General features: G+C 44.2%; 1 protein-coding gene across 11 annotated transcripts in view; it reads right to left on the minus strand.

The window, feature by feature from the left end:
* Positions 1 to 20,098, minus strand: part of EHMT1 (euchromatic histone lysine methyltransferase 1) — a 642,972-nt gene that overhangs the window by 92,638 nt on the left and 530,236 nt on the right. For all 11 annotated transcript variants that reach the window (XM_033961438.1, XM_033961434.1, XM_033961436.1 and 8 more), the window contains 2 exons: positions 13,249 to 13,353; positions 3,743 to 3,897 (listed from right to left, as the gene is read on the minus strand). In XM_033961438.1, the coding sequence (XP_033817329.1) occupies positions 3,743 to 3,897; positions 13,249 to 13,353 (260 nt within the window). The remainder of the gene's footprint in view (positions 1 to 3,742; positions 3,898 to 13,248; positions 13,354 to 20,098) is intronic.

Raw genomic sequence — 20,098 nt, forward strand, 5'->3', positions numbered from 1 at the left:
AGTGGCAGCCCAGCCCAAATATGGTAGCATGATAGCAAAGTTGTTTACCTTTAACAAGGGTTCTAGACAGCAGAGGAATGCAGCCACACTTGCTGGTGAAGTCCTCTGACTGAACTTAAACCAGCGACTCCTGCCTCTTCCTCATGTGTGGAGAGGCATGTGGAAAAAGGATGTTCCTCAGACTGCCATCAACTACAAATAAGGCAAAAATCCCATGTATCCTGACCTGAGGAGTCCATCCCACCTATTTTTAAATGAAAACTAGGTGTTTTGAGGCAGATGGAAGCTTTTAAATTCAAATCAGGAAATCCAAGATGGCCACTGCAGCAGTGATTTTAGCACCAAAAATGGCCCGGGGAGCTACACTGAAAATTTAAAAACAGCAATTTTAGGATTTTAGAGGTGGGGGAACCTGGCTCTAACCTCAGGAACAAAGAAAAAACAGTTTTAAAGACTCCCCCTCCCAATTTGGTTTACCAGGCTGTCAAGCCTGTTAATCACTATGCCATGTTGTTTGCTGGGAACTGCAAGTGTGGAAGCTGCAAACAGCTTACAGGGAGAATCTTTGACTCAACAAGCCTGGAATTCGGACTGCTTGTGTCTTCTGACTGTCTCTTGAGCCCGATCCACCAGCCAGAGAGCTCACCCCCTCCATGGACCTTGCAAGTGTCAAATGGGGGGAGAAAGCAGTCATCCCCAGTCCTGGAAAACTGCCACGAAGCCTTGCAGCCTGCGCTCAAGTCCACTGCGGATGAACCTGGTGCAAACAGTGCTCTTAAGAGAACGGTCCCTGAGCCGTCGAACTGTTATTGCAAGCTGTCCAAGTGGATGTACTGCATAGCAGCCTGCCCCTTGGAAGCAGACTCTAGCCCTTAGAATCTGCACTCTCCTGCAGCCAGAGATGTCTCACTAAGTAAGGGGATCCTCTGCAGCACCGAAAGTCTTATAAACGAAAAGTGCGAAAAGGCTCAAATTTAGAGAAAATAAACATGAGCAGAAAGACAAGCTCCTACTGTCTCGCTTGTAGGAAGACAACTGGGGAGTTGAAGGCAAGCCCAGAGGTAAAAGATGAGGAGCAAAAAAGTATGCAAATGAAGCTTCCTATATAAATTCTCACAAGAAAGAATTGACTAGCCATAGGCTCAGGAATGGAGTGTCTGTCGTACTAGAAAGAGTGGTTAATAAATCCCAATAAATAAAGATGAGAGTACCATCAGGTAAGCTCGTTTTGTGCTTATACTTAGGGTGCTTATACTGGCTTCATTATGCTCACAGCATAGCTGATTTAAAATTTTCTATTCTGGACATTGTCACTCTACCTCGGGGGGGTGATGTACAAAGGACATTGTGGCGTAAAGAACAGCAGTGGATCTATACATTGAACACTCTACACCCACATGGGCTCAACAGTGAAATTGAGTGGGTTGCGTTTTTGTGATTTCTTTTTCTCACTCTCTCTTTTTTCATTTTTTCTTTTTCAACATGCTTTATGTACAATAACAGCTGGCTTGTGTCAGCAGAAATAGTTTTGACGTTTTGCTGACGTCATCACGCTCCAACGGAGGTCACCTTCCCCTCCCCCTCTGTTTGATATAAATCGGGTGAGGCGGTTCGTGCTCCTTGTCGTTTGGAATTTTTGAATCTTAAGACCGGTATGTGAGTTTGTGCTCTTCTTTTCCTCATTGTTTTGCCATAAAAGATGTCAAGTTTTTTCTCTCTTTGCAGTAAGTTTGAGAATACTGCTGCGGTGGGGGAGTTTTGTAACAATGTATACATATTTTCTTTCAGATTTCTCTTGGCAAAAATTGTTTCTACTAAGTCTGCACAGAGGGCTTTAAACAAACACGTTTGGGTCTCCTGAAGCAGAAGATCTCGAAACGGGGCCACGTTGGGACCCCTGAGACTGTTAACCTTTCTAAGTCTTTTTGCAAGCTAAGTGCAATCTTATTTTGTCCATATAGAGAGTTTTCTGACATAACTTTTGGAATAATACTACATAAGAGTCATGAAGTCATATTTTCACCAGTGACCAGAGAGTGATTTTCTACATGTGAATGCAATGATTGGATGGTAAACTCTTCCTCTCAAGAGGTGGTTTTCACCCCCTCTTCAGGGTTTCACTTCTCTGAGCATTTTTTTGAATACCAGTAGTTCCACTCTCTTCTCACTGTTAAACATTATCATTACTATTATAGTCAGTCTGTTCTTTCTATTATACTTAGGGTTTGGCAATGTGATTTCAAAGTCACATTTATCTTGACTCAGAACATACAATATCCCATCTCACAGTTTAAAATCAACTAATGGAATATTTATAGTTTATTGATTTATATCCTGCTTTATACAAAGTGGGTTCCAAAAAGTACATACATAATGTTATCAAATCACATACAATTAACAAATCTAACAAACAAAACATTTCAGCGACCAGCACCTACAAATATATTAAAGCTTCAATTCCCATATTTCATCTTACAAAACAAATATTTTTTCAATAATTTCTTAAAATTGCAAAAATTTCCTTGCAATATAGGCTACTTTTGTTTTAGTTGAATCCATTTAGCCTGGTTCTTCTCCTGCTGTCGCACATCAGATCCAAGCAAAATGGATAGTCAAGACAAGGAGGCGATAGTGTAGCACAGAGCAGGCTCTATCTAGCAAAGAAGAAGAATTCCACAAATTTATGGCAGAGTACCCACTGCATCAGCCAGCTCGGTACTACCCTGTAGACTAAGTAGATAGAATAACAGTCCCCACTCTCATCATCAGCAATTAAACTGCTTTGAGCATCAGCAATTTATAGGAAAGAAGGTTAATCAAAGGGTTCAGGTTCTTTTCAGAGAAAACTCAAAGGTAATTATATTTCTTTTTAAATCAGATACCACTCTTAATTGCTTGTTTCAATAAGGCAGCATGAAAAAGTAAAAAGAGACAACATAGAAGGAACATGCCATCAAAGATGGTGAGAAGCCCTGATGGTTCATATCTAATATAGGCAAGGCTAAAGGGAGCAAGCCTCAAAAAAGGCATCCAGTTGCATAGGTATAACTTTGTCTTGATACAGAGCAATTCTATAACTTGGCAACTACACTTAAATATCACTTAACACAGGTCAGAGGCACCACAATTGGCAGTTACCACATAAGTGCACTAAGAGCTATTCTATAAGGTCATACCTAAGTGGTATAGGCTAGCACATAACTGCATGGGAAAGACAAAGGGAACATTTATGTGAGTAGAACCTGGATGGGCTATGAGTTTGTCTCCAATGTACATGCATAACTTATAGAATAGGTTAGGTGCTTTGCATGGTGCACTCTGGCAGACCCATTTACATCTGGTTGCATCTGCCGTTGATCTGGAATAAATCTGTGCATTTTATGCCTAAATTTAGTAATGCCAATTCAGGATTATGTTAGAATTCTGAAACATCACCTTGGTGAACAGATTTTATTACAGAATTGGCACTCATCATTCAGCTTTGTTGCATCTAAATGGAGGCGCTAAATTATAGAATTGCCTTTTTAATGTACAGAGGAATCACTGCAGAATTCAAATAGTTGCCTTATACAGTGCAAAGGAAAGTTTGAGCTCCAGCTTAAGATTCTGTCAGGAGAAGATATTGAACAAAAAGAAAAAATATAGACAAAGAGTCAAGGGATCATTATCTTCAAAGAAAAAAAGTTCTTAGAACACACTAAGGATAATGGGACCAGAAACTCTCTGAATACACTCTACTTACGCCACACATTCGTAGCGGTTCTCTCTGGCTGCAATGTGCAATGGAGAGTCTCCATGAATGTTCACTGCATGTACGTCACACTTGGCTGCTAGTAAGGTCTCTGCTATTTCAACACTTCCAGAAAAGGCTGCCCAATGCAAGCAAATATTTTCCTCCTGTAATGAAAGTAAAATTAGGAAAATGTTATAGGAGAGACTTTTTACTACATTCAAGCTCCACATTGTCACTGGGGCTCACTTTCTCTGTTTACTACAAAACTAAACTAAACCTTAAGTTTGTATACTGCATCATCTCCATAAAGATAGAGCTCGGCATGGTTTACAGGTAAATTCAATAAATAAGAGAAGGACAAAATAAGAAATTAGAGGTTATGAAGAGAATAGCTAGCTTTACATTTTAAATAGATAACTTTACGTTTTGGAGAAAAGCCAGGTTTTCAGATGCTTTCAGAATAATTGGAATGAGCCTAGGTTCAACAGCGGGGCAGGGAGGTTATTCAAAATTGCAGTGAATTTGAAGAAAAGGGATTTCCCTAATTTACCTGCATACATGTTGCCTTTTAACGAGGGGAAAGACAGTTTGAGTTTGTGGGCGGATCTGGTAGTGTCAGGTGTCGAAGAATTCCAGGATAGTGAAATTAGGGGAGGAAGAATGCCATGTAGGATCTTGAATATTAGGCAGGTACATTTAAAATGAATCCTAGAAATCACCGGAAGCCAGTGAAGTTTTGACAGAAGCGGGGAAACATGGTCAAATTTGCTTTTTGCGAAGATCAACCTAGCTGCAGTGTTCTGGATCCGCTGAAGTCTTTGAATATTTTTATTGGTTAGACTTAGATAGATGGAATTACAATAGTCCAGTCTGGAAAGAATGATTGATTGTACAAGGACAGCAAAATGTTGTTGGCGGAAGCAGGATCTCACTTTCCTCAACATGTGAAGACTAAAAAAACATTTTTTTACCAGAGTTGAGATGATCATTAAAGGACTACATTGTGTACCATGGGAGATAGTTTAGTGGTGAAATACAGACTCAAAAATTTGGTCACATCATCACTTAGTCCACAGATTTCAAATAATCTAGTTTAGGTGAGGAGTGCTATGAAATATTAGAATCCAGATTTCTTTCCCATATTTACTGATCCCTGCAAGCAGGAATGATGGCTAGGGAAGAGAGGGCATAAGGGGGACAAAAGGAATGGACAGGGGATTCTGTAAATGATATGGGAAAGTGGAGAGATGCCGACTACTAGGAGAAAGGAGAAATATGGGAGAAAGAGGGGGAGATGCAGACTATGAGGAGATAGAGAAAACCAGGATAGAGGGGGTGCTGACTCGGGGGGAGAAGAGGGGAGAGAAAGGGAGAAGCTGTTGGTCAGAAAGGAGAGAAGCTGCGCTGTTGGGGTAGGGAATGAAGAGGGAACAGGTTGATGCTAGGCCACAAATGTTTGGGGGGGGGGAAGAAAGGGAAGATGTTTGACTACAAGAGTGGGGATAGAGAGAGAAGATAAACTCTAAAGGTGAGGCTGGAAAGAAAGAGAAAGAGAGGGAAGATGTTGGGCTACAAGAGTATGGGGTGAAGATAAGATGCTGAGCTACAAAGGTAGGAGGAGGGAAATGCTAAACGATTAAACCATGAGGAAGATTGCATGAGGGTTTGTTGAGATGAGTGAAAGAAGGAAAACTGTGGTAATGAAAGGTGACATAACGGAATAAGAGATAGGGGAAAGAGTGAGGTCGTAAATGGGAAAGCTAGGGACTCAGAGAAGGAGATGAAAAGTTGATGTGAAAAGTAGAAAGGAAGTTGGAGAACTGGAAGTTGAGAAAGAGGGTGAAATTTGAGTGGACAGAAAGGCAGAAAAGAATGGGAAGAAAGAGATAAAAGGGAACGATAAATATGTCAGAGACAGATGTGAGGGAACAGAAGATAGGAGTAGTGAGGAGAAATGGCAAATAGCAGCCACTGGAGAAAGATGACAGAAGACAGACAAGAAAGCAGAACAAAGAAATTCAAAGGGACCAACAAGACTGGAAAAATAAAATGCCCAGACAACAAAGGTAGAACAAAAGTGTTTTTATTCTGAATTTATGAACTTGAATATGTTAGTTCAGGGAAATGAATGTCGATATCTATGCATTATTTTCAATACAACAACAAATGAATTTGTTTTTATTTTTCCAGTGCTGAATATTGAGTTTTGAATTCTGTTGAATACCGAGTTCATTTTCTGTTTTCATATTTCTATTTCTAATTTGTGATCTGTATTTGGTGAAGTTTGTGTATAGATACCAGACACAATACAAATACAAAGTGCTAAACAAATTCTTCTGTTCTGTGTTTACGGAAGAAAATTCTGGAGAAGGACTGAGACTGTCTAATCAAGTTACATGGGAAAATGGATTAGATTCTGCGCCATTCACGGAGGAAAGTGTTCATGAACAACTTGAAAAACGGAAGGTGGACAAAGCGATGGGACCGGATGGGATCCATCCCAGGATACTGATGGAGCTCAAAGAGGTTCAGGCGGGGTCCTATTAAAGACTTGTTCAACAAATCTCTGGAGACGGGAGTGGTTCCTGGGGATTGGAGGAGAGCGGATGTGGTCCCTATTCACAGAAGTGGTCACAGGGATAAAGCAGGAAACTACAGGCTAGTAAGCCTCACTTCAGTTGTTGGAAAAATAATGGAAGTGTTGCTGAAAGAAAGGATAGTGAACTTCCTAGAATCTAATGGGTTATTACAGGATCCGAGGCAACATGGCTTTATTAAAAGTAAATCTTGTCAAACGAACCTGATTGAATTTTTTGATTGGGTGACCAGAGAGCTGGATCGAGGACATATGCTATAAGTAATTTACTTAGATTTCAGCAAAGCCTTTGACACGGTTCCTCATAGGAGGCTCTTGAACAAACTTGAAGGGCTGAAGTTAGGAACCAAAGTGGAGAACTGGATTAGAAACTGGTTGACGGATAAACGCCAGAGGGTGGTGGTTAATGAAATTTGCTCGGAGGAAGTAAAGGTGCGTAGTGGAGTCCCTCAGGGTTCAGTGCTGTGGCCGATTCTGTTCAATATGTTTGTGAGTGACATTGCTGAAGGGTTAGAAGGTTTGCCTTTTTAGAGATGATAACAAGATTTGTAACAGAGTAGACACCAAGGAGGGAGTGAAAACATGAAAAAGGATCTTTAAAGTTAGAGGAATTGTCTAATATCTGGCAACTAAAATTCAATGCAAAGAAATGCAGAGTAATGCATTTGGGGATTAATAATCAGAAGGAGCCTTATATGCTGGGAGGTGTGAGGCTTATATGCACGGATAGGGAGAGGGACCTTGGGGTGATAGTGTATACCTCTTTATCTGTCTCAGCGTCTCCATTAGCCTAGACTCTAGTGATCAGTCTCATTCTATGGGAAGCAGGAGCTCTTCACACAAGCTCACCATACAACCTTCCATCAAGTGGGAGATAATCATACATTTACTACTTCATGCAAAATAATGGATAGCCCCCATCTTGATTTTGCACTGCTGCTGCCTGTTAGTATTAGTGAGCTGAGCCTAGGGTGGATAGCAATCAAACACTAATAGAAAGCTTTTAAACTAGCTTATTGCTTAACTGACAGGACAGTACAGACACTTGCTTGTCCATCAGTACAGACTTTATTTGGAACATAATTCAACTTCAAAGAAGGCACCCTATTCCTTGGCCTTTGCTTTGACTTCAGTACTGTTGTTTCCTAGACATTGAAGCATCAACTGAAGTTGATGGAACTCCCAGGTTCCTTAGTAGTAAAGCCTTCGGTGCTGGTGTAATTATACCAATCTTTCACTTGCTGAAGAAAGTCAATCTCCAAACCTTGACAGCACTGGTTGATACACTTTGAAAAAAAAAAATAAATATATGCCACAACCAGAAATATCAAACTCTAGCCCTGGTCAGTGCATGTAAATTTTGTAATGGTTCATAACTGACATTTTAAAATTGGGGCGAGAGTAACATTTGAATCTAGCATCATTTCAGCTACTAAGAGAATAAAACATGATGTAAAGTCAAAGATAAAAATGGCTTGAAAAGAAAGGCAATTGATGCAGTAACAGAAAGTCTTAATGTAGTAAAGAAAACCAAATATGAGGTCTATTAATTCAAATATGAGGTCTACTAAGACAAAAATATCAGCTAAGGAAGCCCAATCATAAGAAAAGTCTCACTCTGCAGAATTATGTTATGTTAAAGGGAAGCAGCCAGCAAGGGAGGAGATGGGACCGCTGGATGATGGAGATAGGAAAGGAGTGGTGAAGGAGGAAAAAGAAGTAGCGGATAGACTAAACATGTTCTTTTTGTCGTATTTACAAAAGAGGACACATCCAATGTGCCGGAACCTGAAAAAAAATCTTCAAAGGAGATCAAACAGATAAATTAACATCCATAGAGGTAAGCCTTGAAGACGTACACAAGCAGATAGATAGATTAAAAACTGACAAAACTCCAGGCCCGGACGGAATCCACCCTAGGGTATTAAAAGAACTAAAGGAGGAAATAGCGGAACTACTACAGCAGGTTTGCAATCTATCCCTGAAAACAGGCATGATCCCGGAGGATTGGAAGATAGCTAATGTTACGCCCATCTTAAAAAAAGGATTGAGAGGCGACCCGGGGAATTACAGACCGGTAAGTTTGACGGAAGCGCAGATAAAAGACAGCATCGATGAGCATCTAGAAAGGAACAATCTGATGAAAAAAAGCCAACATGGCAGATGAAGTTTAATGTAGAGAAATGTAAAGTCTTGCATGTAGGAAACAGAAACCCGATGTACAGCTATACGATGGTAGGGCTGGTAATGGATGAAAGTTGCCTAGAAAAGGACTTGGGATTCTGGTGGACAAGACAATGAAGCCGTCGGCACAATGCGCAGCAGCCTCTAAGAAGGCGAACAAAATGCTAGGTATTATCAAGAAAGGTATTACAACCAGAACAAAAGAAGTTATCCTGCCATTGTGTCGGGCGATATTACGCCTGCATCTGGAGTACTGCGTCCAATATTGGTCGCCGTACCTTAAGAAGGATATGGCGATACTTGAGAGGGTTCAGAAAAGAGCGACACGATTGATAAAGGGTATGGAAACCTTTCATATGCTGAGAGATTAGAGAAACTGGGGCTCTTTTCCCTGGAAAAGCGAAGACTTAGAGGGGACATGATAGAGACTTACAAGATCATGAAAGGCATAGAGAAAATGGAGAGGGACAGATTCTTCAAACTTTCGAAAACAACAAGAATGAGAGGGCATTCAGAAAAATTAAAAGGGGACAGATTCAGAACCAATGCTAGGAAGTTCTTCTTCACCCAAAGGGTGGTGGACACCTGGAATGCGCTTCCAGAGGGTGTGATAGGACAGAGTACGGTATTGGGGTTCAAGAAGGGATTACCGTATTTTCACATAGATAACGCGCACCCGTGTAAAACGCGCACACGGGTATAGCGCGCGAAAAACACAACTTTATGTACAGAAATTTTTATATACCGCGCACACACGTATACCGCGCATGCTGCCCAACTCTCTTTTCACCCGCCCCGACTCTCCTCTGGCCACCCCGACTCTCCTTTCGCCCGCCCCGACTCTCCTCTCCCCCTTGAAGTCCTGTCCCCACCCTGAAAACCTGATGCCCCCCCCCGACGTTCAATTCATCACCCCCCCTCGCAGGACCGCTCGCACCCCCACCCCGAACGACCGCTCGCACGCGCTCCCACCCGCACCCGCATCCACGATCGGAGCAAGAGGGAGCCCAAGCCCTCTTGCCCGGCCGACTCCCCAACTCCCCGACAATATCGGGCCAGGAGGGAGCCCAAACCCTCCTGGCCACGGCGACCCCCTACCCCCACCCCGCACTACATTACGGGCAGGAGGATCCCAGGCCCTCCTGCCCTCGACGCAAACCCCCCTCCCTCCAACGACCGCCCCCCCCAAGAACCTCCGACCGCCCCCCCAGCCGACCCGCGACTCCCCTGGCCGACCCCCACGACCCCCCCACCCCCCTTCCCCGTACCTTTGGAAGTTGGCCGGACAGACGGGAGCCAAACCCGCCTGTCTGGCAGGCAGCCAACGACGGAATGAGGCCGGATTGGCCCATCCGTCCCAAAGCTCCGCCTACTGGTGGGGCCTAAGGCGCGTGGGCCAATCAGAATAGGCCCTGGAGCCTTAGGTCCCACCTGGGGGCGCGGCCTGAGGCACATGGTCGGGTTGGGCCCATGTGCCTCAGGCCGCGCCCCCAGGTGGGACCTAAGGCTCCAGGGCCTATTCTGATTGGCCCACGCACCTTAGGCCCCACCAGTAGGCGGAGCTTTGGGACGGATGGGCCAATCCGGCCTCATTCCGTCGTTGGCTGCCTGCCGGACAGGCGGGTTTGGCTCCCGTCTGTCCGGCCAACTTCCAAAGGTACGGGGAAGGGGGGTGGGGGTGTCGTGGGGGTCGGCCAGGGGGGTCGCGGGGCGGCTGGGGGGGCGGTCGGAGGTTCTTGGGGGGGGGCGGTCGTTGGAGGGAGGGGGGTTTGCGTCGAGGGCAGGAGGGCCTGGGATCCCTCCTGCCCGTAATGTAGTGCGGGGTGGGGGTAGGGGGTCGCCGTGGCCAGGAGGGTTTGGGCTCCCTCCTGGCCCGATATTGTCGGGGAGTTGGGGAGTCGGCCGGGCAAGAGGGCTTGGGCTCCCTCTTGCTCCAATCGTGGATGTGGGTGCGGGTGGGAGCGCGTGCGAGCGGTCGTTCGGGGTGGGGGTGCGAGCGGTCCTGATGGGGGGGGTGAATCGGGCGTCGGGCGGGGTGGGAACTATGTAGAAAAACTTTTGTATACCGCGCTCACGTGTATAACGCGCGAGGGGTATGCGCGGTAGGTAAAAACGCGTATAACGCGCGCGTTATATGCGTGAAAATACGGTAGATAATTTCCTGAAGGAAAAGGGTATAGAAGGGTATAGATAGAGGATCACTATAAAGGTCCTGGACCTGATGGGCCGCTGCGTGAGCGGATCGCTGGGCATGATGGACCTCTGGTCTGACCCAGCAGAGGTACTGCTTATGTTCTTATGTAATATGGAATGCATCTGCTGTATCCGCAGAAAAACAAGAACAAAAGGGACACTGTGATGTGAAGTGTAAGCAAATCATAGAATATGGAGAAGAGCAAACTTCATTAAAATTGCCCAACGTGGCTTCATTTTGCCTATGGCAGGATGCATCAGGAGCAGCAACTAAGGGGGATTCTAAAAGCACACTTTCCCTCAGTAGAGGTAAGGACTGCTGACATCCACCACAACACTCCTTCCCAATAACAACTTTGCTCTTCATCATCTTCTTTGATCCATTGTCTTCTTTTACTAATAAGGTTTGTAGATCACCTGCCTCTTGTGTCGAAACCAACAGGCAATCATATACACAAGTTTTCCAGAATTATCTGGAGACACTATTCTGTATCAACAGAACTGGGTGATATCAATGTGGGTGGATAATCATCCTATCTGTGCTCAGAAAATTAGCCAAGCTGAATCACAAAGAAGGGCTGAAAATTCCATCCTTAAAGTACAACCAAAAGCAGAGCAATACAATTTAAAAAAAAAACCAAAAACAAGTTCATGTCTCATACAACATAGTGGGGAGCCATGTTTCCGTTATACAAAACTTTATAAACCATTTTTACATATAATAAATTCTATAAATGGTGTCGAAAAATTGGCACTGAAAAAATTTGAGTGCTAAGGACTACTCTATAAATGACATTCTGAGTTGGGCGCCATTTATAGAATAGAACTTAGCGCTGGGTTCAGCAACTAACTTTTAGGTGTGAGGATTTACATCAGCTGAAACCTGGTATAAATCCTTGCACCTAAATTATTCTGTAACAGCGCGTGTAATTTCTTGGAACGCCCATGACCTGCCCATGCTTTCAGATCCATACATAAAAAAATTACATACGCATCTTTATAGAATAGAGCACAGCAAGATGCGCATGTGAATAACTGTTGCCAGTTAGCACCTATAATTGATAGTTAGTCCACAATTATCAGCGCTAATTGTCTCAACATTTAATTAAAGTGTGTGCAGAAATTGGGTGTACCCAAATTTCCACAGGCAATTTTGAGTGCCAATTTTAAGTGAGGAGAATGTTCTGATTTACAATAATAAATAAGGATCTTATAAAATTAGGACACAGCTAAATGTAAATGCAATGAAAGCCAATGCATACTTGTATATGAAGCATGTTGAGGGGTGCAGTTTTGGCAAAGCATAGGTGGAGTCACAACTGTTATGTGCTTTTATAAAATAAACATGATCCCACTTCTTGTACACACATACATTTATACCAGCTATTGAGTAGGCATAATGTCCATGCCTTCTATCTAGATCAGGGGTGTCCAACCTGCGGCCCCGTGAAGTATTTTGTGCGGCCCCGGTCGAAGGTGATACAGTGTTTTCCTCTGCTGCCCCCGGGTGTTTACCGTCTTGCCGGCTCCCTCCTGTCTTGCTGCAGCGTTTGCGTGTTTGTGCAGCCCCAGAAACATTTTTTTCGGCCAATGCGGCCCAGGGAAGCCAAAAGGTTGAACACCCCTGATGTAGATACAATATTTGTGTATTTTATAAAGATATATGTATTTTTGTAAAATAGCTGTTTTCCTGTTCTATTAACATAGGCACCTTTTATCTAATTACATACAAAAGGGCAAATTCTATAAGAAGTGCCCAAAAATTAGGCACCTATATAGGCACTGTTCAGCGTGATTCAAGTAAAATTGGGTGCTGTTTAGTGAATCACGCTGAGTGGCACCTATTTGGGCACCTATTTTGGAGGCACCCATTAAATAGGCCAGCTCTAGGCACACTTAAAAGTTAGGCACCTAGTTGAGTGCTTAAGAGTAGTGATTCTGTAAGAAGGTGCCTAACACATAGCCACGCCCACGCCTAACATGCATAGTGCCTATTCTTTTGAAGGCCGCCTAAATTTTTAGAGGCGCCTTTTTACAGAATTGCGTTTTCCTTGATAGGCGCCTATGTTTCAATCAGTGCTGATTAAAAAGTTTAATTGGGCTTGTTATTCAATTTAGATAGGCGCCTATCTTGATGGGTGCTTCCAAAATAGGTGCCTAACTTTAGGCGCTGGTTACAGAATTTGGGCCAAAGTGCTTAAGAATTGCAACAGGTATGAAGGCTTTTAAATAAAATGCTCTGTAGCATCTCTCTTCTGAATTGAAACGTCTGAAAGAGAACTCTGCTGCAGGCTTAACAGTTTAGTTTTGCAGGCTTCTTCCCAACTCAGAATCTCTCTTATACATACCATAGAGAACCTGCTGACAAGAGTAGTGATGACAGATGAATTGTTAGAGGACAAGTGCTACGCTATTTTTTTCCCCCGTATCCAGTCAAAACACCTGCTGTAGTTCACTGGCTGATCACAATCTACCATTAGATTCTTATTATTAAAAGGTTAATTCAAGTCAGTAAATTGAGTTAGAAAGGGAGTAAACTCACATTATCTCTAATGTTAATGTCTGCTCCACTGGAAAGCAACAGCTTCACCAAATCAATGTGTTTGTATTCAGTGGCCCAAATCATTGGCGTCCAGCCACCATCGTCCTAGTTTTTAGGAGAGTGAGAAGCAGAGTGTTAAAACATACTTGTATACACAAAGGAAATTAATTATTGATTTCACGTCCTCTAGAGTTCTGACAGACACACTTTTACTAGAAAAATGCAATGCAACCTCTATCTAAAAGTGTCAAGTTCCCCTAGAGTTGTGACTAAGTTCATTTATCTCTAGCATATCCTCTGGGATGAAGTCTTACCAAAACATATATGCACCATCTAAAATCTATCAAATGAAAAAATGTCAGCAATCAAGTCCTCCTTCTGCCTTCATGTCAAAAATCAGGACAGAAAGCAGGTGTTCTCCAAGGACAGCATATATGCTCACATGTGGGCGACGTCATTCATGGAACCTGGTACGGATACTACCAAGTGCACTGTCACTTTAAATCTTTAGGCAGTGCCCATTCCGTGTGTATCAGTGCCTTCCCATCCGATGTTGGCTCGCAGGACCATCAATTCAGTAACAAAGCTAAGTAACTAGGGGAGGTGGGCAGGTAGTGATAATATATGCCTGCTGTCTTCAAAAAACACCTGCTATAAGTACACTCCTCCCTCAATATTCGTGGGGGCTAGGGGCAGAGCCGGCCCGTGAATATTGAAAACTTCAGCAGAACGAGATTTAGGAGTAATCATCAGTGCAAACATGAAAACTGCCAATCAAGTGGAGAAGGCTTCATTTAAGGCAAGGCAGATATTGGGTTGTATCAATAGAAGTTTCGTCAGCCGAAAGCCTGAAGTCATAATGCCATTGTACAGGGCCATGGTGAGACCTCATCTGGAGTACTATGTGCAATTCTGGAGGCCACATTACAGTAAAGATGTGTGCAGAATTGAATCGGTTCAGCGGACGGCCACCAGGATGATCTCGGGGCTCAAGGGTCTCTCGTACGAAGAGAGACTGAACAAATTGCAGCTCTACACTCTCGAGGAACGTAGGGAGAGGGGAGACATGATCAAAACATTTAAGTACCTCACGGGACGTGTCGAAGTGGAAGATGATATTTTCTTTCTCAAGGGACCCTCGGCCACAAGAGGGCACCCGCTCAAACTCAGGGGCGGAAAATTTCATGGCGACACCAGAAAGTATTTCTTCAAAGAGAGAGTGGTTGATCATTGGAAAAAGCTTCCAGTGCAGGTGATCGAGGCAGACAGCGTGCCAGACTTAAAGAATAAATGGGATACCCATGTGGGATCCCTACGAGGGTCAAGATAAGGAAATTGGGTCATTAGGGCATAGACAGGGGGTGGGTAAGCAGAGTGGGCAGACTTGATGGGCTGTAGCCCTTTCTGCCGTCATCTTCTATGTTTCTAATTCCTCATAGGAGGCTGTTGAACAAACTTGAAAGGCTGAAATTAGGACCCAAAGTGGTGAACTGGGTTAGAAACTGGCTGTCGGACAGACGCCAGAGGGTGGTGGCTAATGGAAGTCGCTCGGAGAAAGGAAAGGTGAGTAGTGGAGTCCATCAGGGTTCGGTGCTGGAGCCAATCCTGTTCAATATATTTGTGAGTGACTTTGCTGAAGGGTTAGAAGGAAAAGTGTGCCTTTTGCAGATAATACCAAGATTTGTAACAGAGTAGACACCGAAGAGGGAGTGGAAAATATGAAAAAGGATCTGCAAAAGTTAGAGGAATGGTCTAATGCCTGGCAACTAAAATTCAATGCAAAGAAATGCAGAGTAATGCATTTGGGGATTAATAATCGGAAGGAACTGTATATGCTGGGAGGAGATAAGCTGATATACACGGACGGGGAGAGGGACATTGGGGTGATAGTGTCCGAAGATCTAAAGGCAAAAAAACAGTGTGACAAGGCTGTGGCTGCTGCCAGAAGGATGCTGGGCTGTATAAAGAGAGGCGTAGCCAGTAGAAGGAAGAAGGTGTTGATGCCCCTGTACAGGTCATTGGTAAGGCCCACTTGAAGTATTGTGTTCAGTTTTGGAGACCGTTTCTGGCGAAGGACGTAGGAAGACTTGAAGTGGTCCAGAGGAGGGCGACGAAAATGATAGGAGGCTTGCACCAGAAGACGTATGAGGAGAGACTGGAAGACCTGAATATGTATACCCTAGAGCGGGGGTCGGCAACCTGCGGCTCCAGAGCCGCATGCGGCTCTTTTCCACCTTTGCTGCGGCTCCGGTAGTGTGTCACGCAGGCATGCAGCTTAAGTCCGGCGTCGCGGCGGGAAATAGCCATGCTGAGCAGTGAGCTCAGCACATACACAGATGAAAGCCTTGCTTGCTGATTGGTCGGCGGCCCCGCCCCGCCGGACCAATCAGCAAGCAAGGCTTTCATCTGTGTAGTGCTGAGCTCACTGCTCAGCATGGCTATTTCCCCCGCGACGCTGGACTTGTAAGGTGCCTGAAAAAGAAATCATCCTGGCCGGGGTCGGTGTCATGCTCCGGAGATCTACAGCCTTCCTATCTCCCTCTCCCTTCTACCTGCTTCCGGCCACATCCCCTGCTCCGCGGCTCTCTTCGGCAACTCAGCAGCAGCTTCTGACGTCGGGGCCTACCCTCTGCGAGTCCCGCTTGTTTCAACTTCCTTTTTCCACAAAGGCGGGACTCGTAGAGGGAAGGCCTCGATGTCGGCAGCTTGTCTTGATCACTGCTGCTGACGAGTTGCTGAAGAGAGCCGCGGAGCAGGGGGGTGTTGCCAGGTGCAGGTAGAAGGGAGAGGGCCAGATGCAGGACTCGTGGGTGAGGGAGCAGAAGAGAGAGAGAAAGAGAGAGGGGAGGGAAACAAAAGGAAATATTTCATACTGGGCTGGGCCGGAGTGGAGGGAGGGTGGAAAGATTCTAGCTACAGGGTGCAGTAACAAAGGAAAAGGGGGGAAAGCTGAAAATGGAGATAGTAACACAAAGAAGAGAAAGGGTAAGCAGGACCTACTGAATAAGGATAGAGATACAGAGGGGACATGAAGAGGAGGTGAAATAGAGACATAGAAGTAATGCTGAAAAAGTGTGTGGGGGGAGATAAAGACATTGAAAGGGCAAATGGTGAACATGGCGTAAAGATAAGGACAGAGACAAATGAAGATTCTGAAAAAGTGGTGAGATAGGGATATAGGTGAGATGGACACAAAGAAGGGTGATGCTGGAAAATAGGTGGAATGGTAATTCTGACAGACACAGAAGGGAAATGCTGGATCAAGGAGAGATGGGGCTCAGGCTGGATGGAATGAGGAGAAATGCCTTGTTGGCCCGGAACTTCCTCTCCTACGTCAGAATTGACGTCAGGGAGCGGAATGCTGGTCAGCGCAACACTTCTGCAGGGAAAGCTTGGGACGGCGGTGGCTTGGGGGCTGTTCCCCGATGGCGGTGGCAGCAAACCGAGTGGCTTGGGGGACGGCACAGAGACAGAAAGAAAAAGTTGGGGGAGAGAATGAGGTCTGGAGGAGAGGAAACATACAGGAGGCTGAAAGAAAGGAAGAAAGATTGGATGCACAGTCAGAAGAAGAAAGTGCAACCAGAGACTCATGAAATCACCAAATAGCAAAGGTAGGAAAAATGATTTTATTTTCAATTTAGTGATCCTGTATATAGCATTAAGATAAGAAACAATATATGCAGTGTTAGATTTGTTTTATAATGGTTTTGCGGCTCCAAGTTTTTTTTTCTTTTCGAAAACGGGTCCAAGTGGCTCTTTATGTCTTAAAGGTTGCAGACCCCTGCCCTAGAGGAAAGGAGAGACAGGGGAGATATGATTCAGACTTTCAAATACTTGAAGGGTATTAACGTAGAACAAAATCTTTTCAAGAGAAAAGAAAATGGTAAAACCAGAGGACATAATTTGAGGTTGGGAGGTGGTAGATTCAAATGTTAGGAAATTCTACTTCACGGAGAGGGTGGTGGATGCCTAGAATGCGCTCCCGAGAGAGGTGGTGGAGAGTAAAACTGTGACTGAATTCAAAGAAGTGTGGGATGAACACAGAGGATCTAGAATCAGAAAATAATATTAAAAATTGAACTAAGGCCAGTACTGGGCAGACTTGCCTGGTCTGTGTCTGTATATGGCCATTTGGTGGAGGATGGGCTGGGGAAGGCTTCAATAGCAGTGAGGGTGTAGATGGGCTGGAGTAGGTTTTAACGGAGATTTCGGCAGTTGGAACCCAAGCACAGTGCCAGGTAGAACTTTGGATTCTTGCCCAGAAATAGCTAAGAAGAAAAAATTAAAAAATTTAAATTGAATCAGGTTGGGCAGACTGGATGGACCATTCGGGTCTTTATCTGCCGTCATCTACTATGTTACTATGTAAGTGGTTTAATAATTTTACATAAATTTGTAAAAAAATCTATATACTAGATAGGAAAATCCCCACCAAAAGCCTACCCAAGTACACAAAAACCCAAAGTATTATTTTTCATAATAAAAACAACAACAATAAAATCAGTTCTGAAGTCCCTGTGCAAACTGAAGAAATTAGTAAGTTAGGCATTCTCTCTGGAAGCCATCAGATTTACGGGTGTGTGTGGCACAGTGGTTAGTTACAGCCTCAGCACCCTGACGTTGTGGGTTCAAACCCACACTGCTCCTTGTGACCCAAGGCAAGTCACTTAATCTCCCATTGCTCCAGGAACATTATATAGATTATGAGCCCACTGGGACAGATAGGGAAAAATACTTGATTACCTGAATATAAACCAATAAGGCTATAAATGGTATATAAATACTGAAAAAAACTGGATGGCCCCCAACAAGCTGTGAGAAGATTCAAGGCTGTGTTCAACAGCTACCATGACACTAGATCAAGTGAATGCCTACTGAGGCAATTCACGTGAAAATCATAGATAGAAACATAGAATATGACGGCAGAAAAGGGCTGTAGCCCATCAAGTCTGCCCACGCTAATGACCCACCCCCAGACTTCACCCGGCTAGAGATCCCACATACATATCCCATTTCTTTTTAAAATCGAGCACGCTGCTGGCATTAATCACCTGCAATGGAAGTTCATTCCAATGATCGACTACCCTTTCGGTGAAGAAATACTTCCTGGCGTTGCCATGAAATTGCCCGCCTTTGATTTTCAGCGGATGACCTCTTGTGGTTGAAGGTCCTTTAAGAAAGAAGATATCGTCTTTCACCTCGATGCGGCCCGTGATATATTTAAAAGTCTCAATCATGCCCCCCCTCTCTCTACGTTCCTCGAGCGAGTATAGCTGCAGTTTATTCAGTCTTTCCTCATATGGGAGGTTCTTGAGTCCCGAGACCATCCTGGTGGTCATTCGCTGAACCGACTCTATTCTCCGCACATCTTTTTGATAATGTGGTCTCCAGAATTGAACACAATATTCAAGATGAGGTCTCACATTGGATCTGTACAGGGGCATTATGATTTCGGGCCTCCGACTGACGAAACCTCTACGGATGCATCCCACCATTTGTCTAGCCTTGGATGCAGCTTTCTCCACCTGCTTGGCAGTTTTCATGTCTTCACTAATGATTACTCCCAAATCACGTTCTGCCCTAGTCCTAGCTAAGGTCTCACCATTTAGAGTGTAAGTTCTGCACGGGTTTCTGCTGCCAAGGTGCATGACCTTACATTTTTTGGCATTGAAGCCTAGCTTCAATGCCAAGTCGAGGACCAATGTTCCAATAAGAGCAGGTCCTGTTCCATACTGTCGGGCAAGGTGCTGTTATCTATTATGTTGCATAGTTTGGCATCAGCACCCACAAGCCTACCCTACCCTCTGGCATGACACTAAATGTGGAGAAGATCTCCAAGTTGCTTGGAATCCTGCTTGACTCCATACTTTCCTACAAACCCCAAATATTCAACCTCTGGAAAAAATACTTTCTACAGTCTAAAGCAGGGTCCCATAAACTTTGTTGAGCCGCGGCATACTAAATGTAATGGCTGCGGCTTGAGACATCCGGAAGTGCGCACACGTCACCATGGTGATGTCATGTGCATGCACGAAGGCTTTCCAGGTGGGCCTTGAGCCACCAGTGGTGGGAGCCAGCAGGGGAGAGGGCCGGAGAGAAAGAGAGATTCCAGCGCTGGCTGACTGCCTACAGGATGTACCTCTCCTCCTCCCCAGTGTGTTATGTTACACCTGAAATCTCAGGAGGCACACAGTTTACGATACACTGGTCTAAAGCAACTGAGACTGATCAAGCCTTATTTATATAGCCACCACTTTGCAATTCTCCCATCAAGACAGATCTTCAAAGCAATGGGTGTATTTGAATGGCAGTTCCAGGGGACTGCATAACATATACACTGCTCTGGATTTGATGGACCCTTGACACTTGCTGTACCCGAGTAAGAGAGACTAGACTCACTTATTTCAAGTAAACACAACACTCATATAAATTATATTCTAGCTTCAGTAACATTCTTTCCAATAATCTCAGCTATCATAGGTCCTACCCAAGATTTTGATAGTTAGCACTTGACCCAATGGATAAAGTTGGCACTTGATCCAATGGATAGAGTTAGCACTTGACCCAATGTATGGGAAGATAAAAACTTGGAGATATCCTGCTTGTTTGACTCAAAATCAAGAATTCAAAAGATACCTACTCAAAAAATACACCACTACCTAGATTATCATCTTCTTTTTTGGGATGCTGCTAAAGCATCCATCATATCAGATATTATTGCTTATACTAGTGCTAATGATACACAAATATCTAAAAGCATAACATAGGAGAGAGCTTTGGGGAATGCAAAATGAGCCTTTATTGCTCACCCAGCGCAGGCAAATAAAGAAGAGCTGATATCCATCAAGAA

This window comes from Geotrypetes seraphini, chromosome 10 (genome assembly GCF_902459505.1).
Source record: "Geotrypetes seraphini chromosome 10, aGeoSer1.1, whole genome shotgun sequence".
In the NCBI taxonomy this organism is placed as follows: Eukaryota; Metazoa; Chordata; class Amphibia; order Gymnophiona; family Dermophiidae; genus Geotrypetes; species Geotrypetes seraphini.